The sequence below is a fragment of the Dendrobates tinctorius genome, unplaced genomic scaffold (genome assembly GCF_039654945.1).
Source record: "Dendrobates tinctorius isolate UK_male_01 unplaced genomic scaffold, ASM3965494v1 ptg000175l, whole genome shotgun sequence".
Taxonomy (NCBI): Eukaryota; Metazoa; Chordata; class Amphibia; order Anura; family Dendrobatidae; genus Dendrobates; species Dendrobates tinctorius.
The window spans coordinates 2,076,418-2,098,072 of NW_027361842.1; the positions used below are offsets into that span (position 1 = coordinate 2,076,418).

General features: G+C 46.3%; 1 protein-coding gene across 2 annotated transcripts in view; it reads left to right on the plus strand.

Annotated features, from left to right (window-relative positions):
* Positions 1-21,655, plus strand: part of ANO8 (anoctamin 8) — a 191,471-nt gene that overhangs the window by 134,933 nt on the left and 34,883 nt on the right. For both annotated transcript variants that reach the window (XM_073551333.1, XM_073551334.1), the window contains exon 12: positions 711-785. In XM_073551333.1, coding sequence (XP_073407434.1) covers positions 711-785 — 75 coding nt within the window. The remainder of the gene's footprint in view (positions 1-710; positions 786-21,655) is intronic.

Genomic DNA, 21,655 nt, shown 5'->3' on the forward strand with positions numbered 1-21,655 from the left:
CTCGGGGTCCAGATGTGTGACTGTGCAAAATTTTATGGCTGTAGCTGCGACAGTGCGGATGCCAATCCCGGACATTCATACATACATACATACATACATACATACATACATACATACATACTGTACATACATACATACACACACACATTGAGCTTTATATATTAGATTAGTCAAAGCCTGATGAAGAGACCTGAGTAGTCTGGAAAGCTTGCAATTTGTTACCATCTTTTCAGTTAGCCATTAAAAGGTATCAACCACTGAGGACTCTCAATCCTAAATATTTTTAGCAGGGACATTCATTTATCTTGTATGGTAGTGACTGTACCAGACATTGTGCATTTGAACGTTCAGCGTGCCAAGTGAAGAGTCATGCCGATGAGCCTTCATTTTAAGCTTGCTACAACTGTATATTCATACAGGAGAATACAGAAGTGTCATCAAGCATTTATATATTAGAAGCTATTTTAATAGCCTGTGTACGTTCTGTATTGCATGAATTGAGATTTAAAGGGGTTCACCAGGATTAGAAAGAGTCTGCCTATGGACCATGCCTGGTAATGCTGTTCAGCCCTATTCACCTGCTGCATTTAGGCAGTAATACGAGAAGCTGATGTGGCAGATTCTTTTTCTCATCCTGGATAACTCCTTTTTAAGACCAATCTTGTATTCTGAAACCTATTACAAGCTGTGTTTTTTTCTTTCCTACTAAGTTCCAGTTTGTAAATTCCTACCTGAGTCTTTTCTACATTGGTTTCTACCTCAAGGACATGGAGCGACTCAAGGAGGTGAGGGGGGAGCATCCTTCCCTGGTTTTCCTTCTTTCTGTATGCATTTCTAGTTATTACAATGTCGGACTTGTGATGATGACATTTGTACCATTGCTTGTACACATTTTTTTTAATAAAAAGGCTGTATTCCCACTGGTTTGTGTGCACTAACATAACATGTTTTAACCGATAAAACATGTTTTAGCTTTATTATTAAATAAGAGCCAAGACCCATTGTATGGCCTGAGCAAGGGTTGACTAGATATGAGGATATATACACACATACAGGGTGCAGTCATAGTGACATGGTATGTACGTTTGGCTCTTTATATCATGCTATTGGACTGATGCTGATAAGATGGGGATTTTTGTCACCTATGCTGTTTCATTGTTTTTTTTTTGGTTGTCCGTACTGTGGTGTAGTGACCACTATGTCCGCTAGGGGGCGCTGTGTGGGTGTCCCAGGACGGGCCTACAGGCATATCCATTGTGGTAATAGGTATTGGATGCTGAATGACCGTTATGTATCCCAAGACCATAGGTGGCCTTGTGATGGAAGCTTGAATATGTGTATTGATCAGCAGAGGTACTGCTGACGTTTCCGTTACAATGTGTCAGGGTTTCAGGGAAGCCTGTGTGTGGCTGTGTGTGTAATAGGACCTTTAGTGAGGTCATAGCCATGTGATCACCTGTGGGTGTGGTTATGGACCATATAAGGTACCTGAGGTCCGGTCACATGAGAGAGAGCGCATGGATCTGATTGGGCCATGTGGAAGGTCCCGGCAGGCCTAGGTGGAGGAAGGTGTGCTACCTTCCTGAAGACCATGTGCTGAGGCTGCTGACCCGGGGAGGCCTATGGATATTGGCTGTATGTGAGGAGGGATTAGCCTCCTGTGTTTCACTGAGGCCCCAGGACTGAGCCCGAAATAATGGACATTTATGCTTGTTTTCGCCTGACCTAAAGGCTATTCCTTATGTTATGTGCTGCTTTATGGGTTATGAAGCAATAAACCCTATGAACTTTTAAAGGAACGTGCCTCCTGATTGACTCCCGTGGCTCCTGAGCGAGTTGAATCCCTACAATTGGTGACAGACTGCGGGTAACGGTTCCAGGAAGCACATGTTGCCGTCCTGGCGGCTTTGAGCCAGGAGAGCAGACGGTCTGGAAAACCGTGAGTAATACTGACCGGGGTCAGTGAGAAAGAGACTGTGAATTGTGCTAGGGTGCCTCGGTGGAGAAAAGGTACCCGAGGACCTGTGTGGCCGACACAGGCAACGGACTGGTGTTCGTGTGGTACTGACCTGGGTCAGTGAGTAAGATTGTGTACTGTACCTGGAGGGTTCAGTGAGCAAGGTCCTGGAGGGTCAGTGTTGGGAGGTTCTAGGAGAAGAATCGTCTCCCTGAAGCACATGGTATGACCTTGGACCTGGTGAGGCGTGAGTGTTGGGCAGTTTCAGGCGGAGATGGATGTCCTGAATAGAACCTGCTGAGCCCCTGGACCTGGTGAGGCCGGTGTGTTGGGAAACCCTGGGAGGAGGGCCACTCCCTGAATAGCACCCGGTGCGCCCTGTGTGTTGGACGGTCTCAGGCGGAGACGGAACGTCCTGATAAGCACACAGACAGGACACGTGATTTGGGAGGAGGGCCACTCCCTGAATAGCACCCGGTGCGCCCTGTGTGTTGGACGGTCTCAGGCGGAGACGGAACGTCCTGATAAGCACACAGACAGGACACGTGATTTGGGAGGAGGGCCACTCCCTGAATAGCACCCGGTGCGCCCTGTGTGTTGGACGGTCTCAGGCGGAGACGGAACGTCCTGATAAGCACACAGACAGGACACGTGATTTTTTTGTGTGGTGTTTTTTTTTTTTCTCAACTCAGCCTGCGGTGGCTCAGGTTGAGTCACGTAGGTGACAAGCGGCTTCCTGTAACTCGGCGGAGTTACGAAGGGGACAAGCAGCTTCCAGTGGATCGGCGGGTCCACGAAGATGGCGCAGCAGGAGCTGCAGTGACACCAGCCGCTGTGTGTGTGAACAGCAGCCGGAGGTGCCGGTGATTTGTGACAGCAGGAGCTGTGGCAGCGCCAGGAGGAACTGGTGTGGTGTCGTGTTTAAAGGGCCAGTAGCAGCCCAAAAAGACAAACTGTACTGTGTGAACTGTGGCATAAGAAGTTCTGCAGAACAGACATGGGGAAATCCCGAAAGGGGGCGGTGGCCCAAATCGGAGTGGTAGCCCAAAAGGGGGTGGAGTCCCATAAGGGGACAGTGACCCAAATCGGGGTGGTAGCCCAAAATGGGGTGGAGTCCCAAAAGGGGGCCGTGACCCAAATTGGGGTGGTAACCCAAAAAGGGGTGGAGTCCCAGTGGGAGATGAAGTCCAAAAAGGGGACAGTGGCCCAAAAGGGGGAGGAGCATCCCGGCGTGAAAGGGGTGGTACAGACGAACTGTTGCCAGGGGCAAATGTCCTATGTCTGTCCAATCTGCCTGGTGAACTACCCAGCCAGCACAATGCTACGGGGGTGTGGCCTCCAGGTAAATAACGAAGACGTGGTTGGTCTGGTCGACCCTGAGAGCCCGGTGACTCTACTGAAGGTTGCTCCTGAGATACCCGGCAGAAAGGTTGGGATCACGTGCAACCACGGGGGCACTAAGGATTGTCCAGTGGCCAGGGTAGTCTTTGAGATAGGCTGGGACATTGCAGGATAGGATGTCGTGATAGTTCCGAATCTGTCGTGTGCAGTGGTTATAGGCCGGGACTCTAGACTGTTCTCTGGTTTGTGGGAGAGGGGAGTTCCTCTACAGCAGGGGGATGGAGACCTTTCTACTGGTGGGCTAGCAGACATTGAGACGGTGACGCCTCCTAAAGTGGACAGGTCAGAGGTAGAAGTGACCGTGGGAGACGGGGGACCTCCAGAAAAAGGTTCCGACAACTGTGTGAATGGGGGCTTGCTGTTCTTGGATGACAGGAGGAGTAGTGACTCTAATTTGACCGCTATCACCCGACAGCTAGAGGGTCAAGTTGACAACCTGACAAAGGAAGTATACATGTGGAAAGAGCAAGTTGACAGTTGTTACCAGGTAGAAGCGCACCTCCGAGACTTGGAGCAAGGGCACTAAGAGATGTGTCAACAGCTGGCGAGGGAGTGTCTGAAGGTGGCGAGTAATGAAGTCGCCAACTCCGCGCAGGTGGAGCAGCTGCGCCACCTAGAGTCCGAGCTCTCAGCAGTCAAGGCCCTGAGACAAGCGGCCGAGCGCAGAGTGGATGAGCTGGAGAGAGAGGTCTTGGAGCTCAGAGGTCACCTGACAACGTGGCAAGGTGGGAATGAGACCCTCAGAGAAGATGTGAGAGTGCTCAAAGAAACGGTAGGAGGTCTTCTGCAGGAGAAGAAGTTGTTGGGCGAAGACTTACAGCAGCCGTGCCTGACTGATAGCAAGGCAGAACTGCCAAAGCCCATCTTGGCAAGGGGTCTCAAAGAGGTAAAATCTCCTGAAGATTTGGAGCGGAAAGCTGAACAAGATATTCCCCCGGTCGGGACAACTGTATTAAGGGAAGTGTCCGTGGGGAACCCAGAGCCATCTGTCCAGGATGAGAGCAAGTCCACGACCTTCAAGTGCGTGATGGATCTACCCGAAGATGTGCGAGAAGCATGTGCCAGCGAGAGTGTGCATGAGACCTTTAAAAAGGCAGTAAAGGCCTATAGTGTGAGCTGGGCACCAGAGACAGACCAGTTGGTGATACTGGCAGAAACGGAAGACACAGAGAGAAGGATAGCTGTCCTGAAGGAGATGCACCTACAATGTCTCCGCATGAAACAGATGCTCGTGTTGCGTAATAGGAAAGCCGCTCGACGTCTGGAGCTTGCAAGGGAAGCTCAAAGTCGGCTGGGCTTTGTGGAAGACATAATTCCGGTACCCAGAAATCTGGTGGGGAAAGTCATTGGCAGACTTGGAAAGGTGATGCAGGAGATGGTAAATCAATCCAGTGTGAAGAGAGTGAAGATCCCACTTGCTGGGGAAATCCAAGTTGCTGTTGAAGATTACATGGTTCCAGTCATTGTGGTTGGCTGGATGGAAAGCATTGGGAAGCTTCGCATGCTCCTGGAATATCGGGTAGCGTACCTGAAGGAGAGAGAGCAGCTAAGACAGGACCGACTGCAGTTGAATAAGCAGATACAGAACGTCAGGTGGCATCTACCTCCAACCCAAGGTGTAAGGACCCGAAGGGATCCTCCAAAAAATGAAAGGACAGGTAGTCGAAGGCAAGAACGTCGAGAGTCCGCAAGTGGCAGTTCTAATCTTAGTAGCATAGGCACGAGACCCGATGATGGACGTAGCGACAGAGGGTCAGACTCAGACCAGCCAGTTAGCCCAACCGGACGTGGGACGCATGACCGTACGAACCGGGAGAGCCGGCCAGTGAGAGAAAGGTCGGGTGACGGAGTGCACTGCAAAAAGGGGGAGACTAAAGAGTGTCTGGTCACGCTGACGGACGTTGACGGGAAGGCCAAAGCCCAACGCCGAGATACTGACCCCTGGGGTGGGGGAGGCCTATCATAAATATGATGCAGTATGACTACCGAAACAGACGGAGATGGTCCTATCGACTTGTAGGGCAAGGTGACATGGGTGCCCGGTCTCGAGATCCCTGGGTGATGTCATGTGTTCAACCCCACAAGTCTGAACAGAGGGGTGAGGTATGTGGTGTAGTGACCACTATGACCGCTAGGGGGCGCTGTGTGGGTGTCCCAGGACGGACCTACAGGCATATCCATTGTGGTAATAGGTATAGGATGCTGAATGACCGTTATGTATCCCAAGACCATAGGTGGCCTTGTGATGGAAGCTTGAATATGTGTACTGATCAGCAGAGGTACTGCTGACGTTTCCGTTACAATGTGTCAGGGAAGCCTGTGTGTGGCTGCGTGTGTAATAGGACCTTTAGTGAGGTCATAGCCATGTGATCACCTGTGGGTGTGGTTATGGACCATATTAGGTACCTGTGGTCCGGTCACATGAGAGAGAGCGCATGGATCTGATTGGGCCATGTGGAAGGTCCCGGCAGGCCTAGGTGGAGGAAGGTGTGCTACCTTCCTGAAGACCATGTGCTGAGGCTGCTGACCCGGGGAGGCCTATGGATATTGGCTGTATGTGAGGAGGGATTAGCCTCCTGTGTTTTGCTGAGGCTCCAGGACTGAGCCCGAAATAATGGACATTTATGCTTGTTTTCGCCTGACCTAAAGGCTATTCTTTGTGTTATGTGCTGCTTTATGGGTTATGAAGCAATAAACCCTATGAACTTTTAAAGGAACGTGCCTCCTGATTGACTCCCGTGGCTCCTGAGCGAGTTTAATCCCTACAGTGCATACTTCACTTCTTTCTTCATCGAGCCATTTTCCTTGTTTCTTTCTGCTTTCATCATGTTCAAAGTCACTGATGGGGACAGACATGCATGCCTGGGAAGTGAAATGTCATTTTTTTTCTTCTAGAAACGTCCTGCCAGTAGAAGGATAGTTGTACTGTAGAATGTCCATCTCTGGCTGTAACTCGACTCTATTTACTGCGGGTGCTGAGTCTTGCTCCTTCTTATGTTGCTGCTCAGGACTGTGACTTGTTCAGTCAGCGTAAATGCAGTATCTCCTGCAGTTAATCATCCGCATTCAATCAGTGCTGTGGTTGTGTGAGATGGCAGCAGGATCAAAACTCAGATATTCTCCCTGTCATCCATTGTTTCCTATAAGGCTTGCAGCCCAGTATGTGCATTGCCTGTATGCATGGGGTGAATTGCATTCAATTCATTGTGCTGCCGACATCTTGATCAACAGCGACCGGATTCAAACAGAATCACATGTCATAGGGTTTTTGCTCTAATCTCACTTTGATCTCTCTTAAAGAGTTGTTACCTTCTCACTATTTTTTAAATGATGTAGCATGCAAGAAAAGCGTTTCACTGTTGCAACCAATCACCGGACACAACAGTGACCAACGTGTCACCACTGCCACCAGTGACTGGCTGCAACTGTCACTTTTCTGTAAAGCCCAGACCAAAATGTACAGGCACTGGCTCTGCACATCCTTTTCCAACTGTACAGACCACTTTAACCAACACTGGCCACTTATTCGATGCAACCAAAAATGAGAAGTCAAGGTCCTACTTGCACTCGTAAAAAAAAGAAGCGTGTTGCTCGGAGGAAAATAATAGAATCAATGTTGTCAAGACACCTCTAGCACTCAAAAAGATTAGAAAAATGTCCAAAACAAAGTCGCTTCCAAAAATACATTTATTTATTTCATTACAGCATATTGCTCATTATGCACTGGGAATTCATAGCCAATATATAAACTTGTTACAGCAGAATATTTATGCCCCAACGTTTCGGCCCATCTGGCCTTTATCAAAGGTTAACTCTAAATAAACAAGAAAAACAAAGATGTAAAAATTACAATAAACAACAATATAAAGATGCAACATAGTCATACAAAAGCTCCTGGCTAATGAATACCTTTCAATGCAAAAGTATCCTGGGCTAATGAATACCTTCTATGCAGAAAAAGAGGGGTTAAAAAAACCTTTTGCAATTATGAAAATCCATAAGATAAACAGATCGCCATATGAAAAAAGCATGATGCTAAAGTTCAAGGACCCCTGTTTTATTTCGTGGATATTACCGAAGCAAGCCGATGCAGAAGTCCTCACGTGCGCAAAGAGATGAATTCATGACCAGTGTGTCTGAGTTAAAGTGTGCATAAACGCATATAAAGCAGTTCATGAAATAGAAATAATAGCTTAGAAAAAAATACAAGAAAAAGGAAAAAAAACACAAAAAGAAAGGGAAAAACAAAAATATTAAACAGGATAAGGGGAAAAAAATATATAATTGAAAAACAAAAAAATAAAACTGAAAAATAACAAAAAAATAAATAAAAAATGGACTAAAAATGAACAATAGAAGTGACAAATAACAAAAAAGTGAAAAAAGAAAAAAGAAGGGGGAAGAAAAAGGGATAAAAAGAGGAGAAAACTATGCCCCATTCCCTACGTTATCTGCAAAAGAAAAACAAATGACATTATTACTAATAGAAAAAGACATGCACTAAATATAGATATGCAATACGTACGGACATCCAAAAAAAATGGAAGACAAAAATTTATTCGATGTAACGTTCAAATGGAAAAGGTAGCACAGACACCAGTAGGAGCCTGGAAACAGAATGTCAGGACATCTATAAGTTGAGTATACCTTGAACTATTTGTTCAAAGTATGGTGAAAAATCAGAAAGCTACAGTAACACAAATATATATTATCAGACCAGTGAAACCATATATAAATATACTGCTCAAAAAAATAATAATAATAAAGAACAGATCCATTCCATATTATATTTAATTATTTAATTATCACTACTAACTGATGACAGATACTATCACAGATACAACTCGCTCATAGATTTTTAATACAAGTGCCTGATCTTGAGATATCAGTGCCAGCCTTGGCTCCTTTGAGTTTTGTTTCTGGCATATGCTCTGCAGACATGCAAAGGTGGCTATATGTACAGCAGATCTCAATAGATAAGCTACCCTCTTTACTTGTGCATTGACTGTTGCAGAGGAGGGGGCTGGCTTAGCTATTAAATTGAGTCAGTTAAGCCCCCCGACTCAAGTTTTGTGACGTAACAGCGATCTCACCAGCGAGATCGCTGTGTGTGACACTTATCAGCGACCGTCCCCCCCTGCCAGGTATCCCTGATCTTGCTCGAATGGGCTGGACATTTTTTGATCGTTGGTCTCCCGCTGGCCAGCATGCATCGCTGCGTGTGACAGGCGGGAGACCAGTGATCAGCGAGCTGGAGCCTGGTAACCAAGGTAAACATCGGGTTTCTAAGCGCCGCGCTTAGAAACCCGATGTTTACCTTGGTTACCAGCTCCCTGCACCAGCGCGCTGGTATCTTAACGTACACTGTGGGTAACTAAGTGACGTGCGTCGCTTGTTACCCGCGTGTCGCTGTCCTGATCGCTGCTGAGATCTGCCTGTTTGGCAGCTCACCAGCGATCAGGTAGCGACACACCAGTGATCCTGACACGTTCATATCCTTGTCGGGATCGCTGGTGAGTTGCTATGTGTGACGGGGCCCCAAGCAGCCATGATGGCGTGCAGACAATGGAAAAATGTTTGTGTCCAGCATAAGCCAGAAGTGGAGCTGCTGGGACAGCACTAAAACGAGGACTTCGACAGAGCTTTGTCAGGAAAACTACATCTGTTTGGTCCGAGGGCCACATCCACATTAGATGGTTGACCAGACCATAGGGCTTTGGCTGACTTTCCTCTTATGTATATGGGGGCTTCTCATTTATAATGGAGTTAAATTAAACCTCCATGATAAGTTATTAGGGCTGGCACTCTTCTGCGTAAATAAAATCACTCCGATGTTGTTCCGGAAAAGCAGGATGAGTGTCATTTGAGTACAATGCGATTTTCATCAAGTAGCATCCATATGACATTGGTATGCAATCCGTTTTTAACATCAGTTTTTACATACTGTAATTCTATATGATTTCAAGCTAGTTTATAAACTAATAAAGCAATTTTTAATATATAGAAAAAAAGGAAACGGCACAGTACTTAGCTTCGGGTGCCTGGAGCCCCTGGCAGAAAGTGCTACCGTATTTCTCGGACTATAAGACGCACCGGACCATAAGACGCACCCCAATTTTCAGTAGGAAAATAGGGGGAAAAAAATAATGTGTCAAATGGGGGTCCGTCTTACAGTCCGAATTCAGCTTACCTGGGAAGGGATCCGGCACAGGTGGAGAAGTAGTCACAGGGGTCATTCAGTGGTCCAGGCTCGTGCGGTGGCGGCTCTGTGCTGGGGCAGGTTAGTTGTGCTGGGGCAGCTGCGCTGGTGTAGGGGCAGCTGTGCTGGGGCAGCTGTGCTGAGGCTGGGGAAGCTGTGCTGAGGTAGGGGCAGCTGTGCTGGGGCAGGGGCAGCAGTGCTGGGGCAGCTGTGCTGAGGCAGGGGCAGCTGTGCTGGGGCAGAGGCAGCTGTGCTGGGGCAGGTGGGCTCTGCGGTGGTGGCAGCTGTGCTGGGGCAGGGGCAGCAGTGCTGGGGCAGGGGCAGCAGTGCTGGGGCAGGGGCAGCTGTACTGGGGCTGCTGCAGCAGCAGTGCTGAGGCAGGGGCAGCTGTGCTGGGGCAGGTGGGCTCTGCGGTGGTGGCAGCTGTGCTGGGGCAGGGGCAGCAGTGCTGGGGCTGGGGCAGGTGGGCTCTGCGGTGGTGGCAGCGGGCGGCGCTCTGCGGTGCAGTGGTGGCAGCGGGCTGTGCTCCGGCGCAAGGGCGGCTCCGCCGGCATTTCTTCGCAGCCCGGAGGCCCCCGCAGTTCCCTTGCTGGCCGCCGCCATGTTGCGGTGGCCTCCGGGAGCATGGATGCCGGAAAGATGGCCGCCGGTCCGGGGACGGCGCATGCGCGGGATCAGATCTCGTCCCGAGATCTCAGGGGACGAGATTCAAATCTCGGCAACGAGATCTCGTCCCCCGAGATCTCGGGACGAGATCTGAAGCTGCGCATGTGCCGTACCCGGACCGGCGGCCATCTTCCCGGCGTCCATGCTCCCGGAGGCCACCGCAACATGGCGGCGGCCAGCAAGGGAACTGCGGGGGCCTCTGGGCTGCGAAGAAATGCCGGCGGAGCCGCCGCCCCTGCACCGGAGCACAGCCCGCTGCCACCAGCGCACCGCAGAGCGCCGCCCGCTGCCACCACCGCACCGCAGAGCCCCGCCCGCTGCCACCAGCCACCAGGTTAGACCGTGTATTGCGACCATAAGACGCACCCCCCACTTTCCCCCAAAATTTTGGGGGAAAAAAGTGCGTCTTATGGTCGGAAAAATACGGTATTTTCAGCCACAATTTCAATATTCATTCCAAATAAAGGCAGCACTCCATAGTAACTTTTTTCAAAGTGGTAGGTGAGTTTTATTCAGCCCACATATCAAGGCAACGTTTCGGCTCAACTGAGCCATTCTCAAGCAGTGGGTGGTACAAAAAAGTGTCTTTTTATAGACCATATACCAATCTCTCAATTGTCAATCATTTAACAATACAAGAAATTACAATTCAGTACATACAGTTTCTTTCACTATAGTCAATAGGCTCCATAAGTGCAAACAGTACAAAAAGTGCTTTGTGCTCAATACAATCTTTATATTTTGCATTAACTTCATCTTATTAGTGTTTTTGTGATTGCACATTTAGTCATACAGTATTACAGTGTCTCATAATCCCTTTGGTTTACATACCACCACACAGAGAACGCTATATCTGGCGTTCCTATAGCTCAACTGAGCATGTGCTATGAGTCATTAGCTCTGTCAGGTGCAGCCAGCCAATAGAAAGCATGTGTGGCATTTCCTCTCTCTGCATCACCTCAAAGACGCCATATTGTGTGTGGCAGAATGTCATATAATGCTATTAAGCCTTTATCCACATCCATATCAGGTTTTTAACCAGCGTTTTTACATAAACCATATAAGGCCACTAATATATTAATCTTATGACCATCAGTCACAATATTGCTGCAACTCTTGAAAAAACACTGTTATTTATATATATAAAAAAAACGCTGTTATTTACATATAGACACCCACTACTTGAGAAAGGGTCAGTTGAGCCAAAACATTGCCTTGATATGTGGGCTGAATAAAACTCACCTACCACTTTGAAAAAAGTTACTATGGAGTGCTGCCTTTTTTGGAATGAATTTTTAATATAGATAGATGATAAAAAGAAATATGTCAGTGAGCTATTTAATCACTGCTTTGCGTGTGTATTTTTCTGCACATGAACTTAGCTAATAAATAATTAAAAATGGAGTGAGGCCCCCTTATTTTTAATAACCAGCTGAGGGAAAGAAGACAGCTGAGAGCTGGTCTTAATAGTCTGGGAAGAGGGCAATAAACATGGTGCTTCCCAGGCTATTAATATCATCTCACAGCCTTTACTAGCTATTAAAAAATGGGGGGACCCCAAAAAAAGCATGAGGACCCCCTTATTTTTAATAACTAGCAACGGCTAAGCAGACAGCTGTGCGCTGATATTAATAGACTGGGTAGGGGCCATCAAAAGAGAACCAACCCAAATTTATGGTTTAAAAATGAAATAAAAATGCAATAATATATTTATAAAAATTACCTTTATTTAAACAGTGGTAAATGATAGCACTAGAACGGAATGTGCCCGTACTTGGATTATATATACATACATAAATAGATATATATATCAAATAAAATCAGCCGACCAAAAAATAAATATATTTTACTAAATCTTATCACAGCACATATACATATTGATACAATCCATTAGAGAATTTTTTTTTTGGTTAAAAAATTGAAAAAAATTTATAATAATAATACACTCCCTGACAGAAGTTATGTCACTTATCCATGTTATATAAATAAAAGCTTATAACCTGACGTTAAATTCATCCATTGCTTTTATAAATTATTCTTTTGAAAGCGGAAACCCTCCGAAATGTGGTTTAGGTTAAGAAAATAAATTGCCATTTATGCAGAAATATTGATCATTTAATGGACACAGAATGGTCAGATTTTGGCAAGACAAAAGTTTTGTCGCCCACAGAAAGTAATGTGATATTCAAACAAATAATTAACTTAAAATACAAATATTTGTTGCATAACATTGGTGAATGAAGTTGTGGTGCTATTAGTCATATTTAATATTTTGTGTGACTTCCATGAGCTTGAAGGGCTGCATCCATGCGGTTCAACAATGATTCATACAATTTATTATGTAGTCATCAGGAATAGGAAAGAATGCAGTCTTACATGCCTCCCAGAGTTCATCTAGATTCTTTGGTTTTGTCTTCCAAGCTTCCTCTTTCATCCCACCCCAAACATGCTCAATGATGTTCATGTCTGGTGACTGGGCTGGCCAGTCCTTGAGCACCTTGATCTTTTTTGCCTGGAGGAACTTTGTTGTAGAGATGGAGCACCATCCTGCTGCAGAATTTGACCCCTTTTATGATCTGGAATATAAGAGGTAGCTAATACTTCTTGATATTTTAGGCTATTGATATTGCCTTCCACCTTGCAAATGTTTCGCACACCCCCATACTGAATGTAACCCCGGACCATGATCTTTCCACCACCAAATGTAACTGTTTTCTGGGTGTATTTTGGATCCATACGGGCTCCAGTAGATCTCCTGCAGTACTTGTGGTGGCTGTGGTGTAATTCTACTGAAGATTCATCAGAGAAATCCACCTTCTGCCACTTTTCCAGCGTCCGTCTGTTTAGCAGGCTGTGGGGCTTTGCAGATGCCACACGGTTTATTTGCCTTTTGTTTAGTGCTGGCTTCTGGGCACTGATTTGACCATGGAGGACATTTCGAGACAGAATCCTACAAACTGTTCTAGTTGACACAGAGACTTGAGGTGGCCATGCCTGTTGGAGCTCTGCTGCAGTGGAAGAGGGGCTGGCTTTGGATTTTCTAACCAACAAACGTTCCTCCTGAGCAGTTGTCTTGCGGGGTCTGCCGGACCTGGGCTGGTCAAACACATATCCAGTCTCTTTGAATCTTTTTTTTATTCTTTGTACTTGATGCTGAGACATATTAATGGTACCAGCCACCTCTGCAGTGGATCTGGTCTTCATCCTCTTGATTATCCAGGCTTTGGTCACAGGGTGGATTTATGGCATGTTGTCAAAGCTCAAGTTGCAGCTCAAATGAAGGTCTGGGGTGCTGGGTTTCTTTTTATACACACCCACTAATTAACCGATCATTTACTGAGCACAGGTGAGGATGTAAACTAGGATTGGGTGCATTATATGACCAGGCGACAAAACTTTTAATCTGACCATTCTGTGTCCATTAAATGATAATAATTCTGCATTGATGCCAATTTATTTTCTTAACCTAAACCACATTTCGGAGGGTTTCAGCATTCAAAACAATAATTTATACAACCAATGGATGAATTTAACGTCAGGTTATAAGCTTTTATTTACATAACATGGGTAAGCAACATAACTTCTGTCAGGGAGTGTAAATAAATAGAAAAAATGTATTAAAATGGTTGTATATATCTAGTTCTATTTAAATGTATATCACCTCTATAAATGCTCATTGACTATCCAAAAGTGTAAAACACAAAGAAATATACACTGCTCAAAAAAATTAAAGTGAACACTTAAACAACAGAATATAACTCCAAGTCAATCAAACTTCTGTGAAATCAAACTGTCCACTTATGAAGCAACACTGATTGACAATCAGTTTCACATGCTGTTGTGCAAATGGAATAGACAACAGATGGAAATTATTGGCAATTATCAAGATACCCTCAATAAAGGAGTGGGGACCACAGACCACATGTGTGTACCAATGCTTTCTGGTTGGTGTTTTGGTCACTTTTGAATGTTGGTTGTGCTTTCACATTCATGGTAGCATGAGACGGACTCTACAACCCACACAAGTGGCTCAGGTAGTGCAGCTCATCCAGGATGGCACATCAATGCGAGCTGTGGCAAGAAGGCTTGCTGTGTCTGTCGGTGTAGTGTCCAGAGGCTCGAGGCGCTACCAGGAGACAGGCCAGTACAGCAGGAGATGTGGAAAGGGCCATAGGAGGGCAACAACCCAGCAGCAGGACCGCTACCTCAGCCTTTGTGCTAGGAGGAATAGGAGGAGCACTGCGAGAGCCCTGCAAAATGACCTCCAGCAGGCCACAAATGTGCATGTGTCTACACAAACAGTTAGAAACCGACTCCTTGAGGATGGTCTGAGTGCCCGACATCCACAAATGGGGGTTGTGCTCACTGCCCAACACTGTATGGCCCTCCAAAGAAATGGCACCCCAAACCATTACTGATCCACTGCCAAATCGGTCACGCTGAAGGATGTTGCTGGCAGCAGATCGCTCTCCTCGGCATCTCCAGACTCTGTCACGTCACATGTGCTCAGAGTGAACCTGCTTTCATCTGTGAAGAGCACAGGGCGCCAGTGGCAAATTTGCCAGTCCTGGTGTTCTGTGGCAAATGTCAAGCGTCCTGCATGGTGTTGGGCTGTGAGCGCAACACCCATCTGTAGATGTCAGGCCCTCAGACCATCCTCATGGAGTCGGTTTCTAACCGTTTGTGCAGACACATGCACATTTGTGGCCTGCCTGGAGGTCATTTTTCAGGGCTCTGGCAGTGCTCCACCTGTTCCTCCTTGCACAAAGGCTGAGGTACCGGTCCTGCTGCTGGGTTGTTGCCCTCCTACGGCCCCATCCACATCTCCTGGTGTACTGGCCTGTCTCCTGGTAGCGCCTCCAGCCTCTGGACACTACGCTGACAGACACAGCAAACCTTCTTGCCACAGCTCGCATTGATGTGCCATCCTGGATGAGCTGCACTACCTGAGCCACTTGTGTGGGTTGTAGAGTCTGTCTCATGCTACCATGAATGTGAAAGCACAACCAACATTCAAAAGTGACCAAAACACCAGCCAGAAAGCATTGGTGCACAGATGTGGTCTGTGGTCCCCACCTGCAGAACCACTCCTTTATTGAGGGTGTCTTGATAATTGCCAATAATTTCCATCTGTTGTCTATTCCGTTTTCACAACAGCATGTGAAATTTATTGTCAATCAGTGATGCTTCCTAAGTGGACAGTTTAATTTCACAGAAGTTTGATTGACTTGGAGTTATATTCTGTTGTTTAAGTGTTCCCTTTATTTTTTTGAGCAGTGTATAATAATAAAAAATAAATAAATAGTAATAAAATATATATAGGGCTGAAAGCCAATATTAACACTCACTAAAAACCGGACTCCTTCCCAGAAATTGCGCAGTTTTTTTCCACGCGATTTCACTGCGATTTTACTGCGATTTTGCCGCGATTTTCGCGTGCGATATTCAAGCACTTTCCAAGCGATTTGAAGCATCGCTTGGAAAGTGATTGACAGGTTGGTCACACTCGTCAAACATAGTGTTTGACAAGTGTGAGCAGCTTTTTACTATTGAGGCTGCCTATGCGGCATCAATAGTAAAAGATAGAATGTTAAAATGCTAAAAAAAATAAAAAAATCGGGGTATATTTACCTTCCGGTGTCCCGCACTGCATTCCCGGGCCACAGCGTTCCCAGTAATGCCTTGCGAGACCTGTGATGACGTAGTCTCGCGTTGCTATAGCGATCTCGCGAGACCGCTAGAGTCACGCGAGACTACGTCATCACTGGACCGTGCCGCAAGGCATTACTGGGAACGCTTAGGCCGGGAATGCAGCGCGGGACGTCGGAAGGTAAATATACCCCGATTTTTTTATTTTTTATTCTTTTTTTTACAGGGGTATGGTACCCAGGGCCTGGAGGACAGTCTCCTCTCCTCCACACCGTGGGTACCAACCGCACATGAGACGCTTAACTTCCCGCATGGTGGGCATAGCCACATGCGGGAAGTAAGCGATTCTCATGCATTCCTATGGATGCGGAATCGCGGCAATTCTTTGCGATTCCGCACAAAAGAATGAGCATGCTGTGATTTTTTCCGCAATGCGGTTCCACCGCGGAAAAAAGTGCAGCATTAGCACAGCATGTGCGGAATGCCATAGGAATGCATGGGGGGCGTTCTGTACACGATTTTTAAACGTTTTCGCAGTGTTTTTGCGCCGAAAATCGCGGCAAAAGCGCTTAAAAATCGCTACATGGGCACACAGCCTAAGACTAAGTAAAAAAAACTGCTAGAGTGACAAAAAATAATAAAAATAGCTGCTTAAAGGGAAGGTGCCGTCCCCAAAAAAAATTTTCAGCAATTGAAAAAATGTAAAGAATTATTAATGTTTACATTTTCTTAAAAAATATTATCATTTGTTTTTAATTTTGTAAAATATGAAAAATAATTTTAAAAAGTTTGGCATTTCCACTTGTTAACACTAGGGGGAGCAGCTACTGAAATTTGGCACAAAAACCTAGTGTACAACTAGCTCACATTACTGCACTGCAGTAATTATGGGCGGAATCTGCTGACATAGGTGTGATGTCACTCCTCTCCTCCCCTTCTGGGTGCTTGCTAAGGGAAAAGAGAGGATGACATCTAGGAACACAGTGAGCAGCCATTTTGATGGGGCCTGCAAAGTTACTGACTGTCTTTCCATGTAAAGTCTGGATCAGAACAGGTCATCAATCAGCAGAAATGTTTCCTGGATTTCTGTGGAGCAGACAAGCAGGCGGTCCATCCATGTGTATAAAACACAGCACTCTATGTACAATCCCTGGCACCGAACAGGGTGCCCCCCATAGACCAGCACACTGCTCTCCTGAAATACTCTGTGCTGCTGTCACCCTGCTCCTTCCACCATATATCAGGCCCCTGTCACCTCGCTTTCACACATCGCCAGGACGGGATCTGAGGAGAGGAATGGGGTCTTCGGTCACCGAGGATGGCAGGCAGCAAGGATTCTGGGAGCAGGGTGACAGCAGCACAGAGTATTTCAGGAGAGCAGTGTGCTGGTCTATGGGGGGCACAGAGGGAGATATATGAGGGAGGAGCAGGGTGACAGCAGCACAGAGTATTTCAGGAGAGCAGTGTGCTGGTCTATGGGGGGCACAGGGGCCTGATATATGGTGGAAGGAGCAGGGTGACAGCAGCACAGAGTATTTCAGGAGAGCAGTGTCCTGGTCAATGGGGGGCACAGAGGGAGATATATTGGGGAGGAGCAGGATGACAGCAGCACAGAGTATTTCAGGAGAGCAGTGCGCTGGTCTGTGGGGGGCACAGAGGGAGATATATGGGGGAGGAGCAGGGTGACAGCAGCACAGAAATCCAGGAAACATTTCTGCTGATTGATGGCCTGTTCTGATCCAGACTTTGCAGGCAAAGACCCCATTCCCCTCAGATCCTGTCCTGGCGATGTGTGAAAGCGAGGCGACAGGCGCAGTCCGGAGTGAAGCTGGAATGCAGGATGGGGGGAAATGTAGCCATATAGTAACGATAAAAATGAGACCCCTCTCTTCAGCTGCCTCACCAGCCCTCCCCTGAGTGCACCTATTACCCCTGCCCCGTGTGCAGGTGCTCAGCCAGAACCACCCTAGAATGGGTCCCCTTTTAGCAGATAATACTGCCATAGTGTTCTCACATAATACCGCCATATACTTCACACATAATACCGCCATATAGATCATACACAATACCACCATGTAGATCACACATAAAACCAGCAGGGTGACAGCAGCACAGAGTATTTCAGGAGAGCAGTATCACACGGAATAGGATTAGATACACTGCTCAGCAGTCCGTATCACACGGGATTGGATTAGATACACGGCTCAGCAGACAGTATCACACAGGAGAGGATTAGATACACGGATCAGCAGTCAGTATCACACAGGATAGGATTAGATACACGGCTCAGCAGACAGTATCACACAGGATAGGATTAAATACACGGCTCCGCAGTCAGTATCACACAGGACTGGATTAGATACACGGCTCCGCAGTCAGTATCACACAGGATAGGAATAGATACACAGCTCAGCACGCAGTATCACACAGGATAGGATTAGATACACGGCTCAGCAGACAGTATCACACAGGAGAGGATTAGATACACGGCTCCGCAGTCAGTATCACACAGGATAGGAATAGATACACAGATCAGCAGACTGTTTCACACAGGAGAGGATTAGATACAAGGCTCAGCAGTCAGTATCACACAAGACAGCATTAGATACACGGCTCCGCAGTCAGTATTACACAGGAGAGGATTAGAAACACGGCTCAGCAGACAGTATCACACAGGAGAGTATTAGATACACGGCTCCGCAGTCAGTATCACACAGGATAGGATTAGATACACGGATCAGCAGGCTATCAAACAGGATAGGATTAGATACATGGATCAGCGAACTATCACAGAGGATAGGATTAGATACACAGCTCAGCAGACAGTATCACACAGGACTGGATTAGATACACGGCTCAGCAGACTATCACACAGGATAGGATTAGATACACGACTCAGCAGTCAGTATTACACAGGATAGGATTAGATACACGGCTCAGCAGACACTATCACACAGGAGAGGATTAGATACACGGCTCAGCAGTCAGTATCACACAGGAGAGGATTAGATACACAGCTCAGCAGACAGTAACAATATCAAACAATGTGAAATTGATCTTCAGCTCACCTGGTCCAGCCTGCCCAGTCCTCCTTTCCATGATCTCGGTGCACGGAATAAATCCATCCCCATCTGGGAGAAATTCTTCAGTAAAAAAAACTTTTTTGTAGTTCCAGCACACGATGTAGAAAATTTAGAAAAAGCCTTTATTTAGTCCATCATTAAAAAATACAATTCCAACTGAGATAAAAGCATGTGTAGGCTTTTAATGATGGACTAAATAAAGGCTTTTTCTAAATTTTCTACATTGTGTGCTGGAACTACAAAAAAGTTTTTTTTACAGCTCAGCAGTCAGTATCACACAGGATAGGATTAGATACACGGCTCAGCAGTCAGTATCACACAGGAGAGGATTAGATAAACGGCTCAGCAGTCAGTATCACACAGGATAGGATTAGATACACGGCTCAGCAGTCAGTATCACACAGAATAGGATTAGATACACAGCTCAGCAGTCAGTATCACACAGGATAGGATTAGATACACGGCTCTGCAGTCAGTATCACACAGGATAGGATTAGATACAGGGCTCAGCAGTCAGTATCACACAGGAGAGAATTAGATGTCCAGCAGATGGCCAAGTGTTTTGAAACAGCAGGGAGCAGCTCCTCCTATGTTTTGCAAGAGCAGGGGCTGCAGCTGGTCGGGTGTTTTGAAAAGAGCAGCTCGGTCTCCAGGAGCTCGTCCTGTATCCTCTCCTGCAGCTGGTATGTGCAGAGTGAACATCCAAGCCCTGTTATGCTGGAACAGTACAGCATCCAGGGCTTGCAATAAAGTGTAAATGGAGCTAAAAGGAAAGCACTGGGCTTTAATAAAATGGCGCCTGGCCACACCTACAGCTGTGAATTGAGCTGCCCACAGAGGTGCGCCCAGTTCACAGCTGATGCTGCTGCAGTGATACAGATAGGGTCGGGAGCCGACTCTTGTCTCTTATGCCCAGGGACTGCCGTAAATGAGCATGGAAAGTGTCGTTAAGCAGCCAGAAAGGTAAGATGGCAGCCCCCAGTGGCTGCATTAATACAGTAAAAAGAAAAACCATACACACCACTGAGTCAAGCTTAGGGGACAATATTTTTTATACTGTTTTCTTTTTTACATTAAGTTATGAAAAAACACAGCACCTTCCCTTTAAGTGGAGCAATATATCAAAAAATACATATTTAAGTGAAGTAATATATCAAATATAAAGTGCAGCAGTGCCAAGGAACAATTGAGCATGGATGAGGGTATATACCTTCAAGGTCCGCCGGTCTAAGCACAGCACACACCCTGATGCGCGTTTCGGATATAATGTGATCGTCATGTGATGGGTTTACAGTGGACACCTTTGAATTATTTCATTTTTTAATGCTAATAAATGGGAAAAAGAGGGTCAGGGAGTGATTTTTTTTTTTTTTACAATTAAAGGACTTTTCTGTGTGTGTGTTTTATTTATTTTGACTATTGGGTTAGAATTGGGGTGTCTGATAGATACTTCTACATTACTAACCCCTGGGATTGATGTCAGCAGACATTGCACAGGGCAAGTGCGAAGAACTGAGGCTAAGCAGCAGAATTGTTGCAGCTAATGGATGTGCCATTTGTGGGGCGGCTGAGGGCTGGTGTTATTAGTCTGGTAGGGGACCAGTATCTGTGGCCCCTACCCAGTCTGTTAATATCAGCCCATAACTGGCTGCTTAGCCTTTGCTTGGTATTAAAACTATGGGGTCCCAATATCATTTTTTTTTTGTGGGGTCCCCCCTTTTTAATAATCAGTAAAGGCTAAGTAGACAGCTGTGAGCTGATATTTATAGCCTGAGAAGCTCCATATTTATTGCCCCCTTCCCAGACTATTAAGACCAGCTCTCCGCTGTCTACTTTTCCTTAGCTGGTTAATAAATATAAAGGGTACCCCACTCCATTTTTATTTTCTTTTATTTATGTTACTAGTAGCTAAATACATGTAAGGTAAGCTACACATGTACTGCAGTAATTATATATCTCGCAGACATTGTTCTATCTATTCTATTCTGATGGGTCTTGCTATGAATTTACTGCACTTGGCTGATGAAATGTCGGGTTTCCCTTGAGTTTAGTGCATAAAAATCGTACGGCAGGCGCATGGACTATAAGCCATGCAAATTTTTTTTTCTCTAATTGCACACATCAACTTGCATTGGCGAGTCTCGTCCGATAGACGCGGCCACTGGCTACATGGTATAATTTTTTTTTTCTCCATCCAGTCCGAGCTGAGCAAGAAATCGCATATGATCACTGAATAAGTGAGTAACATTAGACAGAGTGCAATCTGATTTTTTTAATCTGATTGCAGTCGTCCGCTTTATAAGCAGATGAATATGAGGCCTTAGGCCGGGGTCACATTGCGTTTTAGCAGTCCGTTAGATGGACTCCGTTACACCGCGGCATAACGCGGTGTAACGCAGTCCGTTAACGCTGCCACTGACCCCCATTGTCGGGTGCATCGCGACGCATGCCGTAAAGCGGCATGCGTTCACGATGTGCAGTCATTTAGTAACGGAGCCTCGGACGCGGGCTACAGCGTCAGGCTCCGTCACCGCTAGCGCTGGTGAATCATCAGCGCCAGTGGGTATAGCATAACGCGATTGCGTTATGCTATACCGTTTAACCAGGCCATCAATGCTATGCGTTGAACGGGCTGGTTAAATGCAATGTGAGTCTAGCCTTAGTGCTATATTATGCTGGTCTTTGCAAATCTCACACACT